At 51.9% G+C, this 18,261-nt stretch overlaps 1 protein-coding gene across 5 annotated transcripts in view; it reads right to left on the bottom strand.

Annotated features, from left to right (window-relative positions):
• Positions 1-7,603, bottom strand: part of ST3GAL3 (ST3 beta-galactoside alpha-2,3-sialyltransferase 3) — a 198,013-nt gene extending 190,410 nt beyond the window's left edge. The window contains exons 1-2 of one of the 5 annotated variants that reach the window (XM_041127515.1): positions 7,273-7,603; positions 3,977-4,121 (exon numbers count right to left, since the gene is read on the bottom strand). In XM_041127515.1, the coding sequence (XP_040983449.1) occupies positions 3,977-4,091 (115 nt within the window). In that variant the 5' untranslated portion in view covers positions 4,092-4,121; positions 7,273-7,603. Of the gene's footprint in view, positions 1-3,976; positions 4,122-4,957; positions 5,019-7,272 lie in introns of those variants that run through there. The other 4 variants (XM_041127516.1, XM_041127517.1, XM_030032427.2 and 1 more) reach the window with 4 other exon arrangements.
• Positions 7,604-18,261: the final 10,658 nt, after the last annotated feature.

The raw sequence follows: 18,261 nt of genomic DNA, 5'->3' as shown, positions 1-18,261 counted from the left end.
GGAAAGTGGAAGGGACATAGGACAGGGAGTTGTTAGGAAAGAGGCGGCAGTGCATGTCTCAGACCTTCAAAACCTGCTCCTATCACTACCATTACTATGTAAGAATTCCCTGACAACTCAGTGTCCAGAAACACAATGAACAGAGTTATGATTATCTGCTGCTGCAAGGTCCTTCTAGAATGTACAGGACAGCTCAACCTGGTAACAAATTTATTTCCTTATTTGCCTCCCACATCACATTATCAGTTCTGCGTGCTTAGCACACCTCCATGCAACTCAACACTCTTAATCAGAGGGCTGCGGCATCTGTCATTATTGCCTGTCTGGGAAGAACATGCAAGGACGGTGTACATCTCTTACTACTATTGTCAGAGACTGAAGCTGCATTACAGAAATCAGGAAAGAAAAAAGGAAAGCTTACCTCGGTCCTAAACACTGCTCATATACTCCCAACGATCACCAGAACTCAAAGGCCCTCCTGCATTCACACAGTGTTACACACCACATTTCTGCACTTCGCTACTGCTCTGAGAACTAACAATATATTGCCACCAACATGAAACAAGGCTTGGGGAAGAGTAGCCAGCCATGATACTCATTAAAAGGACGAGAAAGGGGTAGCAGTCGTTGGAGGTGCGTCTTGAATGGAAGAAGCAGTTGAACTTAATTCAACCTTGATTAGTTCACATTAGCGGAAATCAATCTATTCTTGTCATAGGAAAGATAAGCCTTAGAGAATTCATTCTTTCCTATTCTCCTTTGTATTTTGGCAAGGTGTAGAGTCACACAGTAAGGAGAACAATCTCAAAGGAGAACTAAGGAATCACTCTAGGAGGACAGATTTAAAGTTAAATGGAGATGGTAAGAAAAACATTGATGTGTACCTTTCCTTTCAGTCTATTCAGAAATTTAGCCTCCTTCCTTGAAGGTGTCAGAAGTACGAATAAACAAATTACTTTATTAATTTACTTTAGCAGCTAAATATACAAACATTGAAGTCTCAGGGTGACTAGATTCCTTACATAGTTACCATTCAAATTGATCCATAACAACAACATACATGGGCATTTTCTAAAACATTAAGTGAACAAAACACACAAGCGGCAATTAACAAGATCAAGGTTTTTTTCAGCATACTCTATGGCAAATTTATTTGTGTCTGATATTAAATACAGGTGTCAAGTTTACTAAAACCAGTCTCTGAAGAGATTGCAAGGGTGTCAGATGTCAGGATCAGCGTAGTTTCATACCTCCTCTAGCATAAAGAGCAGAACAAAGAAAAGATGAATGTGACCACAGAAGCTAGGGAGTCACTACTACACAGAATAAAGACACTGGTCACAAGAAAAGAGAAAATAATAAGATAACTTACACATAAAATCAATAATCTTAGATTATTCAGCACCCCAAAATTTAAACACACCTAACTTAGTTTTGCCTTTGGGGACACCAGCATTATCATATCAATCTTAAGGAGATTTACAAGGTCACACACTGAATTGTAATTCAGGAAATAAAACCACAAACAGCTATCAAGCACCACCTGTCTTGGGCACTGAACTAAGCAAGGCTCCCCTTCAGAAAATAGAAAGTATAATTGCATAACACCATTATACATTGTATCATATTACACATGCTCAAGGAAGCCTAATCATGGTTAAATGAGCAACTTCAATTCTGTCATTTGTTAACTTCCAAATGCTTATTTATAGAAGCTTAACATTAACTCTTCATATCAAGTTTCCCAATACGGGCTTTTAAATTTGTATTTTAAATCTGCCCAAGTTCCTCATGTGTAAAATTACATGATAAATAAAACGGTTTTTGATATGTACCAAACTCTGAAGATCAACTGAAAACTGGTACCACCTTAACTATGTTCAAACGTAAGCACATAAAATTTTGCCCTCTTACACTAGACTGCTTTTACACTAAGGAGCTTCATCTGACATTGAAGACGCAATCCATAAAAGTGTCTAGAAGAAAAGGAACAATGGTACAACCTATATCAATTGTGACAACTGATAAAGATCAGTAAGCTAAACCTTCAAACTAGCATCACTGCTTTGTACATGTTGAAGAAGCTTAAGGCAAGCAAGCACTGCGACTTCCAAGAATAAATGAAGAACACATTTTACACAGAAGATTTGAAAAAAGGAGACACACAACTAACAAAGTCTGTGACGTTACCTCGCAGTGCTCCTGTCAGAACATCCTGGGTACTGAAAAGCTGCCAGTACGCTCAACAGAAATTACTCTAACTAGGGTAAAACTTAAAGTCATCTTTCCAGGTAAAAGTGTTGCATTTACAGAAATCCACAATGTTTGCATATAGATTTTCAACACTGCATCACAAGGCACAGTTACCACAAAACTCCCCAGGGACTGACATGTGGTGTAAAATAACAAATGGCACATAAAACTAAAGGCACAAAATCCAAAGAGGCAAACCCTGAAGAAATTTAGAACCCACTGCAGCACCTTGGTATATGGCACATAAACACAAAGCTTCTCCTCCACATTTAACAAAGTTCACATACAAGTTGTGGCCTGAACAGTTTTCTTGCAGGCCTTGGGAAGTCCCAACACAATTTCTGGTGGTATGAAAGAAGTAAAGGGTGGCAGGTGGTATAATTTCATAACAGATCATCATGTGGTAGCAGATACAGCAAAACTGTTCTTTTAACTACATTCTATACTTATTGTCATGCAGGAAGGATCTTCTATACCTCATCGACAAAAGTGCTAGTTTTCAGAAGGTCACAATCAAGATTTTTGACTCCCACTCTGAAGCACAAACCTGAAGAAACGATCCCTGCTCAGAAAGACACTATCCATCTCCTTTTACAAATTCAGTCTTACAATACCCATTCAAGTACAAGACATTTCAGCAGTCCTCCTGTCAAAATCACTGCATCAGTGCAAATATTATATCCAACTCATCATCTGTCACCAAGCAAAACTTCTTAGAGCGTATAACAACAGATAGGGAGCATGTAGAGGTAGAAAAATAATAAGTTTAATAAACATTGCAGTAGAAACCTCCATCAGCATGCACAGAAACACAATACAGCAAAGATGGAATTTGACCGACTGCTTTTTATCAGACAGAAAAACAATACTTCTGGACCACTGTTTCTCAGCTGCTGATCCAGGGAGCAACGGTCGGGTGCGAGACATCTGAAACAGCCCATGGAACAGCTGCAAAGAAGGCTGGCTTGTGTTTTGGGCGGGCGGGGAGGAGAAGGGAATTGTTTTCTTGTTTTTGTATTTTCAATAAACAATTCTCACATGTAAGGAAGAAAGCAATCGACACAAACAAAAATAAGAGCAATAACTAAGCAATCAAACCTCAGCCTAATTTATATCTCATTGCAACTAAAACCTCCTATGGCATTACTGCACAGTACAATCCTCAGATTGTATTCAATGAGGTCAGATGTCTCTTTGGACTTAAAAAGGTTGAGAGACATCCTTTTAGATGAGAGATAGTTGGCAGATAATAACATGGAAGATAAACGGAAGATGAGGATTTCTGAAGGACAAAGTAAGATGATGAGATAACCAGAAAATATGATTATAGAAAGAAATTAAAATCCACCAGAGAAAAAAACTCTTGTCTTAGATATTTTGACATGTACAGAAAAGTTCAGGGAACAAAAACATCAGCACACAAAGTCTTTATTTTGAGAATTAGGAATCATAAACTAACACTGAATATTCTAAGAACTGAAGTCTCTAATACTAGATTTATAGAGCGTGAACTTGCTTTTGTACCCAGTAATAAAAGTAAAGCCATAAAGAGCATTAGGTAATCACAAATTCAACCCCTTAAGTATACTATAAGCTCCAGCATTTGATTGGGCTTAATCATATCCCTCTAATACTACTAAATCAGAACCACCTCAGTACTACTGCAGCTATTTGACAGACATTTTAGGGAGCCCAGAAACAGTCACACGTTGCTCATACTTACTTGAATCCTCCCATGTGAGGAGGTGCAACTTCCAAGCAGAATAGTACAGAAATCCCAGTACCAGAAAGAGGCAGAGGGCTAGCAGCAGTTTACGCATAAACACCAACAGTCCCATCTTCACATTAAATCTGCTCTTCTACACGCCCTGAGAAAGAAAAACACGTTGAGATTGGAGCCACCTTCTCTGACAGTCATCCTTCCAAAACCTGCAATCCCATACACACAATAATGCATGGCTCCAAAACCAGGCTCTCCACAAGGTAAAACACACCAGTTACCCAAACCCACGAGTGAAATAAGAACTACCACCCTCAGCAGCTGCCTTTTTTTTTTTTTTTTTTTTTTTTTTAATTGGCACGAGGGTAAATGCCATGCCGGAGAGGCAGGAGGGCACTGCAACGCTACGGCAGGGCAGCAGCCCAACTCCCCGCTGGCACTTACGCCCCAGCCCGCTTCAGATAATCAGTCCCAGAACGGGCGCAGCCGGCGCGGCCTGGCGAGCACCGCGCTCCTCCCCAGGCACAGCAAAGCCCAGAGGCGCCACAAAGCAAACCCACCGCGCCCAGGGGCTCCCCGCGGGTGTCCCACGGACGGCGGGGCCCGCCGGAGCCCGGGGGCACCGCAGGTCCCGGCGGGACCCCCGGGCACGCCGCGCTGAGGAGACGGGCTGCCCTGAAGGGGGGGACGGCGCCGGGGGAGCGGGGCCCGCCCGGCCCGAGCGGGGACGGCAGCTCGCCGCCGGCTGACAGCTGCCAGCGGCCGGCTGGAATCTGAGTTCGAACGGGCACCGCCACCGCCACGCCACCGCCGGGCTGGCGGCAGGGCGCGGGCCGGGCACCCCGCCGCCTAGCCCCCGCCTCGCCGGGCTCCGCTCCCCTCTCCCCGCCCCGCCGGGCCCCGCTCGCCGAAACGGCGGCGGCCGCTGGGGCCGGCCCTGCCCGATTCCGGCCCCCCCCCCCCGCCCCCTCCGGCCCTCCTCACCCGGCCGCCGCCGGCCCTGGGCGCTCGGCCGCCGGCTGCGGCCCCCGGGCGCGGGGCTGCGGGCGCCGCCATGCCGGGCGCGGCGCAGGCGGGACCGGCCGCCGCCGCCGCGGCGCTGAGGGGCACGGCGGCCGCCAATGGGGCGCCGGGGCGGGTCGCCGCGCCGCCGACCCGCCCGCATAGCGGCCGGCGCCGGCCAATGGGGCGGTGCGGGGGGCCGCGGCCGCAGCCTATCGCGGGAGGCGCCCGCAGCCAATGGCGGGCGGGCGGCAGGGGGTCGCCGCCGGAGGGGCGCTGCGGCAGGGCGGCGGCGCGCATGCGCGGTACTCCCTCGTGTGTGTGTCCCGTTCCCCCCCTCCATCACTGCACGGTGCTGGTGCGGTGCGCTGCTGTGGTCTGCCTTGCTCTGCTCTGCACTGCCCTGCTCCAATCACTGCACCGTGCTGTTCCCCCTCCCCTGTCACTGCACCACGCTGCCTTCTTCCATCAGTACACGGCACCCCCCCCCTCCCACTTTCAGTGCCTGCAGGGCACTGCTCCGCAGTTCCCCGGTCGCTGCCTGGCATTGCCCCTCCTTCAAATCGGTGCACTGCTTCCAAGTCACTCAGTGGCACCTTCAAATCACCGCAATGCCTTCAAGCGCTCCAGTACGCCGTTCCTTCCTCCAGGCATGGCACTGCAGGACCCCTCCAAGCACTGCCCCACCTGTCAAGCCCCGAATTGTCTCACTGCTCCAGTTACTCCTCCGCACTGCACAGCACTGCACCTTCCTCCAGCTGAGACAGCTCCAAATCTTGCGGTCACTGCAGCCGCGACACTGCACCACACCTCCCTCCTATCCAGCGGCTGCATCCCAACGGCAACACTGCATTGCCTAGCCTCTAGTCACTGCAGTGCAGTGTACTGCATCTCCCTTCGATTGCTGCACCACCCAACCTCCAAGCACGGCTCGGAACAGCCTCTAACCCCTGCACTGCTCTGCCCAGCCTAGCCTACAGCCACTACACAGAGCAGCCCAACCCTGTCTTGCTTCCAGTCGCTGCCCTACACTGCGCCTAGCCATGACGCACAGTCCAGTTTAGCACCCAGTCACTGCCCTGGGTCACTGCCTTCACACTATCCTCCAGCTTCTGCAGATCCTCACACCACCGCATACCCAACAAGGTCCTGCCCAGCCACTGCACGGCACTGTGCCACCTCCCTGGGCTTCCCAGTGTTGCACAGCCTCCACCACTGGACCACACCAGGCTGCAAGGACCACACTGGGCTGCACAGACCACATCAGCTGTCGCCCCACAGCACAGTGCAGCTCGTACCGCACAGCCCGTGCTGCACAGCTGGTGCCACACAGCCAGCGCCGCTTCCACCCAGTTCCCAGTATGTTACGATCTCCCCCTTCTCACCGCACAGCTGCCCTGTGAGCACCGCAGCGGTGGGGCCAGCCCACACCTCACCCTTCCCACAGCACTGCCCTCCTCGCGCTGGCCCCACAGACTTGCTGGGTACCCCTAACACTCATTACGCACAGGGAAAGTGAGAAACACAAGTATAAGGCAGCACAGGGAGGGAATGATAAGGAGGGAAATTATTAGGCATTGGGGGAAATGTCATCTGAAAGGAAAGAGACCGTAAGGAATAAACCTGCGTCTTCAGGACAGCAAAGCAGACCAATGATTTGCTGTTTCCACTCTCCATGAGTCACTAATAACACAAGGAAAACGAATAGCCGCGTGCATTTAAGGGAAACTGAGTAGGATCATGTCCAGCATGGTGGCGGCTCCCACGGCAGGCGAGCCCAGGTGCCGATGCCGACCGGCAGACACCACCTCAGAGGGCACAGGGCTGTCTGAGCGCTGGCCGAGCCCGCTCCCTGGCACTTGGCGAGAGGCAGAGCCCATACAGGTTGCAGGGAGAGCTGGCAGGGGCTCATGCAGCCCCACTTTCACAGCCAGAAACCCCACTTTGTGTTCAGCACGAGTGAAGTCAGCATGAGCTGGCTGCAAGCGTGGGACCCTCGCACAGCTGCCACGCTCTTCCGCAGAGACACGAGGGAGACACATGCCGCTCACCCGCAACACCCCATTAGGTTTTTTGCATGCCAGCGACAACTTCTAGATGTAGCACAGGAGACAAACAGACTCGTGCCAACAGCCGGGTATCACTGGCACCAATATCCCCCCGAGGAGGTGCGTGGAGAGGGGCCACAACCGCCTCCACGCAGCCCTGTCCATCTGCAGGTCTGCCTCCCCTACTGCTGCCCGCACTGACCCCCAGCTCCCCAGGGCTTATCCACTCAGGACGCTGGTCGCTCTCGCCCAGCTGAGGCAGCTCCCTTCCCTCCAGCTTCACAGCGAGCTGGCAGCCAGGGCCGGGCTGGGCAGCCTCCTCCGCCGGCCTCGGCTCAGCTGCCCCGGGTTCATTTCCTCCAATAACCCCACCAACTCCTGTGCCGCGTCGCGTCTGGCTGGAGAGCGGTTTTGCTTCACAAACACTTGCTTTATGCCTGCTCTTCTATTTGCTTCTTCATCCCTCCAGCTGCATAAGCCGGATCTCTTCTCCCTGCCTCGACCCCCCGTGCCCTGGCGTTGTGGAGCTGCCTGCGACGCCTGCCGCCGCCACGCCACATCTGCTCTGACCGTCCTCAAACCTCACCTAAACCGTCCTGACTGTACCGCTTGCGTGCTCAGAGTTTAAACCCCGAGGTCTGCAGGCACAGCAGGTGATCTGATTTTGATGACGAGATAAGCGGGGACCTACATCAGGAAGCCAGATAGCGACAAGGCTGGGGCTTGCTCCTGAGCCTGCGTTTGTCACTTGGGAAACTCAACCCTCCGTTATCGGGTGTCAGTGTGCTAGAAAGAGCCCAGGATGAAGTCACGCTTCTTGCCAGCCTGGAAAAAACTCAGAAGGCAAGTGCCATGCATCTATGGAAATCAGGTACCAGCTCCCAGCAGCTGTCTAACGGCCACGAGATGTATGGAGGCAATGATTAGTGGAGTGATTTGGTTCAAGTAGCAGGACTTTAGTCTGAACATGTTCCTACTTAGCTTACATGTTTCATTTGCAGGCAGATGTCAAGCTGGATGTTGCTAGGAGATCGACAGCAGGGGAATAATTAAGTCTGATTAAATCCTATCATATTGCCGTGCCGCTTTCCAGAATGCTCTGGAGCTTTTCAGAGCCAAACTGACCAAATGAAAGGACAAGAGCTGCAGCCCATCCTGCTCAACAAAACCCACTTGTGGCCGACCTGCTGAGCCTGTGGCTACCCACGTGTCTACAGAGCATTTCCCGCAGCAACGCTGGCCACGAGCTGGGAAAAAAAGGCTCTGGCAAAGGGCACAGCTGGTGGTTGCATTAGCAGGTAACACTGGACAGTTGGGACCAGTTGCTGCCCAGAGCAGGTAGAGAGGGCTCCTACACCCCATGCCCCTGCACCAACCCTGCGTGCTGCTTGGGGTGCTCACATTGGACTAGACATAACCCGGTGCCCTCGGCACATTTAGCACGCCTGGGTCAAAGCTGTGCAAGAGGCCAGCCGCTCACGTCCCCAGTGGGGCTTGGGCACGTGGGGGTGCCTGTCAGCAAAGCTTCCTCCTTCCCTTCCTCTGGAAGGAGCCCAGCTGGGGCATGCCAAAATTGCTCTGCAAATGCACCTCGTGTGGTGCTGAGAACCACAGGGCGTTCCCTCTGAAATGATGCCTGCTTGCTTTTTTCTTTCATGGTGGCTGAGCCATGCATTATACGGGTTGACATGTAAAGGTAAGTAACAGCTACAGGTTCTTTTCCCATCAGTAAATAAAGTTAGGCTGTAACTATCTGCATCGGTTGCCAAACACACACACGTCAGCCCCCGGGCTCCCTCCGTAGCGAGACTGCTAATCTCATTTTGACTCCCTGCCCTATAAAAATTCTCATTCTAATACTCACACTGTAATTCTTGCCCCCAAATTACATGCCATCAAATCAGACCTGATACTAATTAATGTAGTATTTTATTATTAATTAAATACCACTAAATACCCCAGCAAAGATCTCTGTCCAGTAATGGCTAGATAGAGATTACCTCTGCTGATGCACAGGCTTGGGAAATGCAATCTGGGCTGTAACACGCTCGTATTTTGGCTTTGTCTCTCTGGCCAAACTTGTTTCATCTCACGCACTCATAACCTATTATTCTTAAACAGACGATCTGAGTGTGATCAGTCTGTGGATGGCACTTTACATTTCTGGTGCTCTGGCTGCTCTAAGAACAGAAATGTTAAACAGCATTATCAGCAGGCCCACACAAAACAAGCTAAAACAAGCTGAACTTAACTGAAAAATTCTGCCACCCTCCAGATGTTTTCAACAGCAAAGAGCCACACTTACCACTATGGGCACAGGTAAACACCCAGAGCCTGCCTGAACCGCTCCCCGAGCACTCTACCCGACTGGACCAAGTTTCCCAGGGTCTTCCTCAGACAAAATGATCCAATGGTCCTGCCTGACACGTGGCTGTGCAAGTGTGAGCAGCCGGTCAGCATGCCACTCAGTGGTTCATCTCCTTGCATTAATTCCAATAAGCTATGTTTGTTTCACGCATATTTTCCAAGAAAGGAGGTAGGCTTGATTTGAAGACAAGCGTTGGAGACACCCACCTTTCTGGGTCTGTTTCAGGAGTCCCTCACCCTCACGTTCAGAAGAGCATCCCACATCCCTGCGTCTGGCTTCAGCTTGCAGACATACCATTTTGTTCTGCCTTCTGCTTGATTAAAGAACCTTTCAGAGCCTGGCATTTTCTCTTTGTGACACTACACATATGCTGCAAGCAAACCCCCTCTCATCCATCTTTCTGATAAGCTAAATATACTGAGTTGCTTAATTCTCTTACTGCCAGGCTTTTCCTCCCACCCTCAAGCCATTTTTTGCATTTCTGCTATACAGAGCCTCTCTGATTTTCCTGAATCCTTTTCAAGATGTAGAATCCCACAATGAGCCTCCCTACTGCTTTGATACAGGGATTAAATCTGCCTTTTCCTATTCTCTGTCTCAAAGGGCTGCGTTGGTCCTTTCTGCCATAGCACCAGACTAAGCATTCAGGCAGGATTGTCCCAAATCTTTTCCGGACTCACCGCTGGCAGGTTAGAGCCACCTGGGCTGGCCAGCGCATGTCTCAGCTGCACATCCAGGACCCTCTCCAGCAGCGTCCCAGAGCAGTCTGCAAAGGTGGGCTTGGCCCCGCAGCAAGCACGACGCAGGGCACCGTGCCCGCAGGTCCTCAGGGGGCCAAGAGACCGTCTGCAGGCAGAGTCTGGTGGGACTTCCCTCTGGCCGGCGGTTGTTTTACCTGGGCAGCCAGCGCCTCCTCTTCCCAGCACGCTGCTGCAGGTGCAGGTCACCCATCCAGGGCTGGAGGCAGACCCCACTGCAGGGCAGAGGGGTGCCATGTTTGGGGGGGCTTAGGGAGCTCAGCCTGGCAGGCAGGAGCAAAGTTTGCTGAGCCCCAGCAAGCTCTCCAGGAGCAGATGTCCCGGCTCTCAGTAGGTTACTGTGCTGTGAAACAGAGGAGAGCACAGAGCCGAGTGGTGCCTGCTAGCATCCAGGCTGGCTTGAATGTGATGTCGGGGTAATATTTCACAATGCTGCTTAATATTTTACCCAACCTGCTCTCAGTGACAGCAGTCACTGAGGAATCGGCTGCACTGCCTAGTTACTGGGCTGCACACCGTGAAAACAGCCTCTCAAAATTAATAAACTGGGTGGAGTTTCCATCTTTAATTCTGCCCCTTAAAGAAACCAGCTCAAATAGTCTTTGTATATTTGCCATTCGAAGGGTTTTCTTTCTCCCCAGCAGCCCCCCCAGTGAAGCCTACCTGAGAGTGAAATGGGGAATCTTTCCCAGCCCACGCGCCACCATTGGATATCACAGTGCACTTCCTTATGCCGCTGCCACGGGAACCTGGAAGGAGCCCAGCTCTGGCCGTGCCCGCGCTGCCTCTCCGGAGTCAGGAGCACACAACTGGATTGCTGCCCTTGAGTTTCTGAGATGATTGCTGAATAAACCTGAATTTCAGAGACTGTTAGAGCTGCGATGGCCATGAACCCCAATGGGCTCATCCCAAGCCCTCCAGCCAGGCATTGCCCTGTCCCTTTTTGTACCATAAAAATAGCTGAAAGAGGCAGGCAGGGCAGGCAGGTATGGTCCAGCCGCTGCCTCCTCTCAAACAGGAATGGCAGGAGTGACCCCATCTCACGTGCTGTTGCGGGGGGGAGGGAAATTGGCACAGCAGCAGCACAAGGAGAGGCTGCAGCTGCCCAAACCAGCTGTGTTCATGCCACAAGCCCAGGTAATTCACAAACAACACTTTGATGACATAATCATGGGCTCTCCTAAACACACAGGTTAATTCTTAACAAATACTTGGCTGCCGGGAAGCCGGTGTAATTCAAAGAGCCAAAGCAACGGGCAGAGAAACGGCAGAGAGACCCAGACTGCCGCTGGGGAGGCAAAAGTGCAGCCTAAATGCTGTGTTACACAGCATGGACCCTGCAGGGAAACTCCTCCCTGGGCAAAAGGAAAGGTCTGGCTGGTGAGAACAGCAGCATCTACAGAGTGCACTTTGCCTTCTCTACTGCCATCAACAATGACGTAAGATTTTAATTAAAAGTATGTATTATAAGGAATTAATAAGGCTTATGATAGATTAACAACTACATGCATTAACAGCTACGTTTTGAGGTCTGTCAGTGAGCCAAGTCTTAATGGGGAGACATCAACAACACGGAATGTAGCTAGACCCCCAGCAACCGTTTCCTGGTCCAGTGCCACTTTTTTAAATCAGTTGTCTAGATGACAAGATGAAAGCTTACATTTGTGGCTGATAAAATTCTGAACAGGCTGCTTGCTGCTACAGCACGAGCTGAATGGCCTGATAAAATGATCACAACCCACGGCACAGTAATGGGCTGCAAAGAAAGGTTCTTGGGAACGGAGAGGACAGGCCGTACAGCAAGATGGAGGATCTCCCAGAACGTGGGGAGGGGGCCGGAATTAAGGAAAAAAAGCTGAAAAAGACAGCTGTCCCCACACATGACTGCTGCTATGAACCTGCATCACAGCACCTTGGCTCTGAGAGCCAGAGGTGTGCAGAGGTGATTTACGAGCAGATGCATGGCACTGCTTGTGCATCTACAGCTCTGGCAAAGCCAACTTGATGTCTGGTCCAGCTCTCCAAACTTCTAAACAGACACAGAAATCCTGAGGAGCAGCAACACCACCACAAAAAAGGAGCTAAGGCTTGGAAATGCAGCAAATAAGGCTGTACGAGATGTGAGGAGTGTGGGCTACTCCACTGCCCCAGAAGAAAGTCTCCTTGCTGACAGGGGGACGGAGCACTGCTACGGACAGCATGTCAGCCTGGCAGAGGGAAGTGCGGGGTGCAAAGATTAGGACTTGAAGATGGAAAAACTCAAGCTTGAAATTAAGTACATGTCTTTGCAGCACGGTCGCTGAAGGCTGCAGGGGTGGCCATCCTCACCACGCAGCAGCTTGCAAATAAGATGAGCTGGTCTTGACTTTTAATTTAATTTTTTCATATCTGTGGCTTGAGCATGAAGAAGGGATGCCGCACGGTCGTGCTTGCTGTTTCGCCCTGCCCTGTACACATCCTGATCGCCTGTCCAAACAGCTCCAGCAGCAAAGGAGGAGGCCAGGACTGATTCCCACATGCCAGAGAATGCAGTGGGGAGGGTGCGGAGGGGCTCAGCTTGAGGACAGTATTCTTCACCTTCTCTTCCAGCTCACGCACATGTTTTTCTAAAACCAGGAGCAACAGCCTGACATGGCTCTGCAGCATTACACTACTCTCAAGCGCGGGCAGGCTGCCTGCCTGCAGCAGCACACATTGCCAGCCCTTTACCCAGGGAATGCCACGTTTCCAGCCTGGAGCTTTGGAACTTAATTGCACTGGAACAAGTAAGCCCTTGCGCACCTTCAGCTGGCCCATTGTGGTGATGGAACCACATGGCCACAGGCTCCTCTTTTCAACCTGAACCCCATCTTATCTCCACTGCTCCCTGATACCTTGTGAACTGAAGCCTCTGAACCCAAGTAATGCACCAGCAATCTTCACGCAATGCAGCAACCAGCTCTGTTGCTCATACTGGTCTCTCCCACACGTGCCCAAGTGAGCTGGTGCCAAAACCCACAGCATAAGCACAGTAGCCCACAGTTCTGCTGGTTCAGTCCCCATTTTAGATTTACAAACCTCCCTCATTTGCGTCACTCTGATCTCTTCCCTGTGTGCCCTGAGGAAATGGCTGTGAGCCAGTGTCAGTTCCAGGTGAGCTGCACTCCTGTGGCAGCTGAGTTATGCCCTGTTTGAAATTTCATGATGTCATTTGTCATGATTTCAGACATGAATTGTGGCCGTGTGCCCTTCTCTTGCCAGGCTGGGGCAGAACCGATAGCATGGGTACTAGCGCATTTCTTTGGAAAAGTCATTTCACATGACTTTTGCTGGCCCCATTTCTTGCATGATATGTTATAAAAAGCACCAATTTTGCAACATGGCCTGTGCAGGTTGTGCTGTGGGATGGTCAGCCATGCTGCCGTGGTAAGCAGCTCCCAAGATAAGTCTTGTCTGCAGAGCTGCAAGCTGCACGCCCTACATGGGTGAATGCCCCTTCTCGAAACCCTCTGCGATGCACCAAGGGACATCAAAACCTCCCAGGGTGCATGGTCATATGCCCCGAGTGAAGATGCTCTTTGCAGCATCCCACCGCCTGCTCACCCAAGACTGGGGCAAGCATGATGCTTGGGAAAGGGACCGAGGAGACGGGAGGCAGTGAGGGCGGGGGGCGAGGAGAGGCAGTGGGAGGAAAGGAAAAGCGCTAGACAACTCGATGACTTTGCATGAATCCTGCCAGTCCTCGGGAAGGCGGTGGGAGGAGGTGCCGGAGCTGCTGGTACAGGTGCTTCACCCATAGGCACAAGAGCAGCTGCCTGGCACGGGGTGCTGGGCTGGCAGGGGCCCAGCTGAGGCAGCCCTGCCATGTCCCAGTGCCTGCCCCACTCCTGGGTGCTGAGGCTTATCTGCTCCCTCTTGGAAAAAGGAAGGAAGGAGAGGAGCCACCCAGCACAGGGTGGGATGTATGGCAGAGCAGGGCCAGCATGGGAGGGTGTAGGGCCTGGGTGCGCGGGTTTGCACCGCACTGACCCCTGCGCTGCAGGACGTGGCCAAGGTTTCATGCTCTGCTGCGGGGCATGAACACCCTGTGTTTCAGAAATTCAGCATTTGTGGCAACCTGTGTGTTCTTGCAGCTGCTTTGCATAACTAGGAGTTAGCGCAACCAGGGGGAAGTGCCTCTGGGTGCTGTGTTTGCTGGCAGGACATGGGCTAACAGCAGCCCTGAGGAGGCAGCTGCCAGCCACAGGCAGGGGACACAGACAGAGAGGGTGCTGCTGCAGCACAGCAGACCTCTCCGGGTGCATCACCAGCATTCACACAATCGCACAGTGGTAGGTACGAGCGAGAACAGGACTAGGGGGACACTGGATCATGTTATAGTAAAAGGGCCCCTAAACAGTGTGTGTACAGAGCTGCCAGCTATGGAGGATTCTGCCCTGTCCCAGCAGCCCCAGGGGAACAGCCAGCAGGTCCCTCATTTCCCACACACCACAGCTCAGAGGCAGCTGCAGCCCACCCAACCGATCCGCAAGAAGGCGGGGACAGAGCTCAGCCTCTCCAGCAAAGCTTCCCCACCCTGCTCCCGTTAGGAACAAACTCCCTGGGCCACAGCGGAGGGACTATGAACTTTCTGCAGCCATCACCTGAACCACCACTACACTGGGGCAGGCTGGCAAGTCCACAGGGCCAGGCAGGGGCAGCTGCTCAGGGCTGGAGCTTTCCAGGGCTCAGCACCCAGTTGAGGGAAGTTCTCACCTGCCCCAGGACTGGTCCTTCCAACGCAGGGGTGGGGGAAGCTAACCACAGTGATGTGTTCCTGGTGGATGAGGTAGATTAGCACCGCTGATTTGCACAGCCACACAGACAGGTCCCGTGTTCAGAGTCCAGACCTACAACCCTTTTAGGTTGGTGTATGAGCCTGGCGTGAAGCTGGGCAGAGCAGCCTGCCCCAGCCCAGCTCCCCTCTGACCCAGCCGTAGACTCTGGTACTGATGGGAGCATTTGGCTCTTAGAATCATAGAATCATTTGGGTTGGAAAAGATCTTCAAGGTTATCGAGTCCAACTGTCAACCATGCCCACTAAACCATGTCCTGAAGTGCCTTGTCTACATGCTTTTTGAACACCTCCAGGGATGGTGACTCAACCACTTCCCTGGGCAGCCTGTTCCAATGCCTGACAACCCTCTCAGTAAAGAAATTTTTCCTAATATCCAACCTAAACCTCCCTTGCCGCAACTTGAGGCCATTTCCTCTCATTCTATCTCCAGCCACCTGACAGAAGAGACCAGCACCCACCTCACTACAACCCCCCTTCACGTAGCTGTAGAGAGCGATCAGGTCCCCCCTCAGCCTCCTTTTCTCTGAACTAAACAGCCCCAGCTCCCTCAGCCGCTCCTCAGAAGACTTGTGCTCCAGGCCCCTCACCAACTTGGTTGCCCTTCTCTGGACACGCTCCAGCACCTCAATGTCTTTCCTGGAGTGAGGGGCCCAAAACTGAACACAGGACTCGAGGTGCGGCCTCACCAGTGCCGAGTACAGGGGAACAATCGCCTCCCTGCTCCTGCTGGCCACACTATTTCTGATACGGGCCAGGATGCCATCGGCCTTCTTGGCCACCTGGGCACACTGCCGGCTCATATTCAGCCGGCTGCCAACCAGCACCCCCAGGTCTTTCTCTGCCGGGCAGCTTTCCAGCCACTCTTCCCCAAGCCTGTAGCGCTGCACGGGGTTGCTGTGACCCAAGTGCAGGACCCGGCACTTGGCCTTGTTGAACCTCATACAATTGGCCTCAGCCCATCGATCCAGCCTGTCCAGATCCCTCTCTAGAGCCTTCCTACCCTCGAGCAGATCAACCCTCCCTCCCAACTTGGTGTCGTCTGCGAACTTGCCGAGGGTGCACTCAATCCCCTCATCTAGATCATTGACAAAGATATTAAACAGAACGGGGCCCAACACCGAGCCCTGGGGAACACCACTTGTGACCTGCCGCCAACTCGATTTAACTCCATTCACCACAACCCTCTGGGCTCGTCCAGCCAGCCAGTTTTTCACCCAGCGAAGAGTACACTTGTCCAAGCCATGAGACGCCAGCTTCTCAAGGAGTATGCCATGAGAGACAGTGTCAAAGGCCTTGCTGAAGTCGACGTAGACAACACCCACAGCCTTTCCCTCATCCACTAGGCGGGTCACCTGGTCATAGAAGGCGATCAGGTTGGTCAAGCAGGACCTGCCTTTCGTAAACCCCATGCTGGCTGGGCCTCATCCCCTATTTGTCCTGCACATGCCACGTGAGCGCTCCCAAGATGAACTGTTCCATAATCTTCCCCAGTACCGAGGTCAAGCTGACAGGCCTGTAGTTCCCCGGATCCTCCCTCCGACCCTTCTTGTAAATGGGAGTCACATCGGCAAGCCTCCAGTCCTCTGGGACCTCCCCCGTTGACCAGGATTGCTGATAGATGATGGAGAGTGGCTTGGCAAGCACCTCCACCAGTTCCCTCAGTACTCGTGGATGGATCCCATCTGGTCCCATAGATTTGTGAGTATCCAGGTGGCATAGTAGGTCACTAACTATTTCCTCCTGGATTAGGGGGCGTATATTCTGCCCTTCATCCTTGCCTTCCAGCTCAGGGGGCAGAGTACCCTGAGGATAACTGGTCTCTCTATTAAAGACTGAGGCAAACAAGGCATTGAGTACCTCAGCCTTTTCCTCATCCCCGGTGGCAATGTTCCCTTCTGTATCCATTAAAGGATAGATATTCTCCTTGGCTCGCTTTTTATTGTTAACATATTTGTAAAAACATGTTTTGTTGTCTCTTACAATAGTGGCCAGATTGAGTTCTAGCTGAGCTTTTGCCATTCTAATTTCCTCTCTGCATGACCTAACAAGATCCCTGTACTCCTCCCGAGTTGCCTGCCCTTTCTTCCAGAGATGATAAACTCTCCTTTTTTTCTTGACTCCTAGCAAAAGCTCCCTGTTCAGCCAGGCCAGTCGTCTTCCTCGGCGGTTCGTCTTGCAGCACATGGGAATAGCCTGGTCCTGAGCCGTTAAGATGTCCTTCTTAAAGAATGTCCATCCCTCCTGGACCCCTTTGCCCTTCAGGACTGTCTCCCAAGGGACTCTCTCAACCAGTGTCCCGAAAAGGCCAAAGTTTGCCCTCCGGAAGTCCACAGTGGTGGTTTTGCTGACCACCTTCCTTGTCTAACCAAACATTGAGAATTCTAGCATTTCATGGTCGCTAAGCCCGAGACGGCCTCTCACCATCACACCTCCCACCAGCCCTTCCCTGTTTGTAAACAGTAGATATAGCAAGGCTCCTCCCCTGGTTGGCTCACCCACCAGCTGTGTCAGGAAATTATCTACCACACACTCCAGGAGCCTCCTAGACTGCTTACTCTCTGCTGTATTGTATTTCCAGCAGACATCTGGAAAGTTGAAGTCCCCCACGAGAACAAGGGCACACGATTCTGAGACTACTGCCAGCCGCTTGTAGAATGATTCATCCGTCTCTTCAGCCTGGTCGGGTGGTCTATAACAGACTCCCAGCACATCTGCCTTGTTGGCCTTCCCTCTCATCCTTATCCATAAGCACTCCACCTTGTCATCACAATCGTGTAGCTCCGTACAGTCAAAACACTCCCTAACACAGAGAGCCACCCCACCACCTCTTCTACCTTGCCTATCCCTTCTGAAGATCTTGTACCCGTCCAATGCAGCACTCCAGTCATGGGAGTCGTCCCACCATGTTTCTGTGATGGTGACTAAGTCACAGCTATCCTGCTGCACAATGGCTTCCAGCTGCTCTTGTTTATTGCCCATGCTGCGTGCATTGGCATAGATGCATTTGAGCTGGGCTATCGAATCCACCCCCAGCATCGGCACGCTGCCCCCACGCTCATCTCTGGTGTACCTAGGTTTACCCGCTTCCTCCTTCAAACCTAGTTTAAAGCCCTCTCTGTGAGCCCTGCCATCTCATGAGCGAGGATCCTTTTCCCCCTTTGAGATAGCTAGACTCCATCTGTTGCCAGCAAGCCCGGTGCCATGTAAACCTCCCCATGATCAAAAAACCCAAAATTCCATCAATGGCACCAGCCTCTGAGCCATGTATTAATGAGGCGTGTTTTCCTGTTACTTTC

Source organism: Aquila chrysaetos, chromosome 12 (assembly GCF_900496995.4).
Source record: "Aquila chrysaetos chrysaetos chromosome 12, bAquChr1.4, whole genome shotgun sequence".
Classification (NCBI taxonomy): domain Eukaryota; kingdom Metazoa; phylum Chordata; class Aves; order Accipitriformes; family Accipitridae; genus Aquila; species Aquila chrysaetos.
Note: the sequence above shows the minus strand (reverse complement) of the source record. Positions and strands in the feature narration are given on the sequence as shown.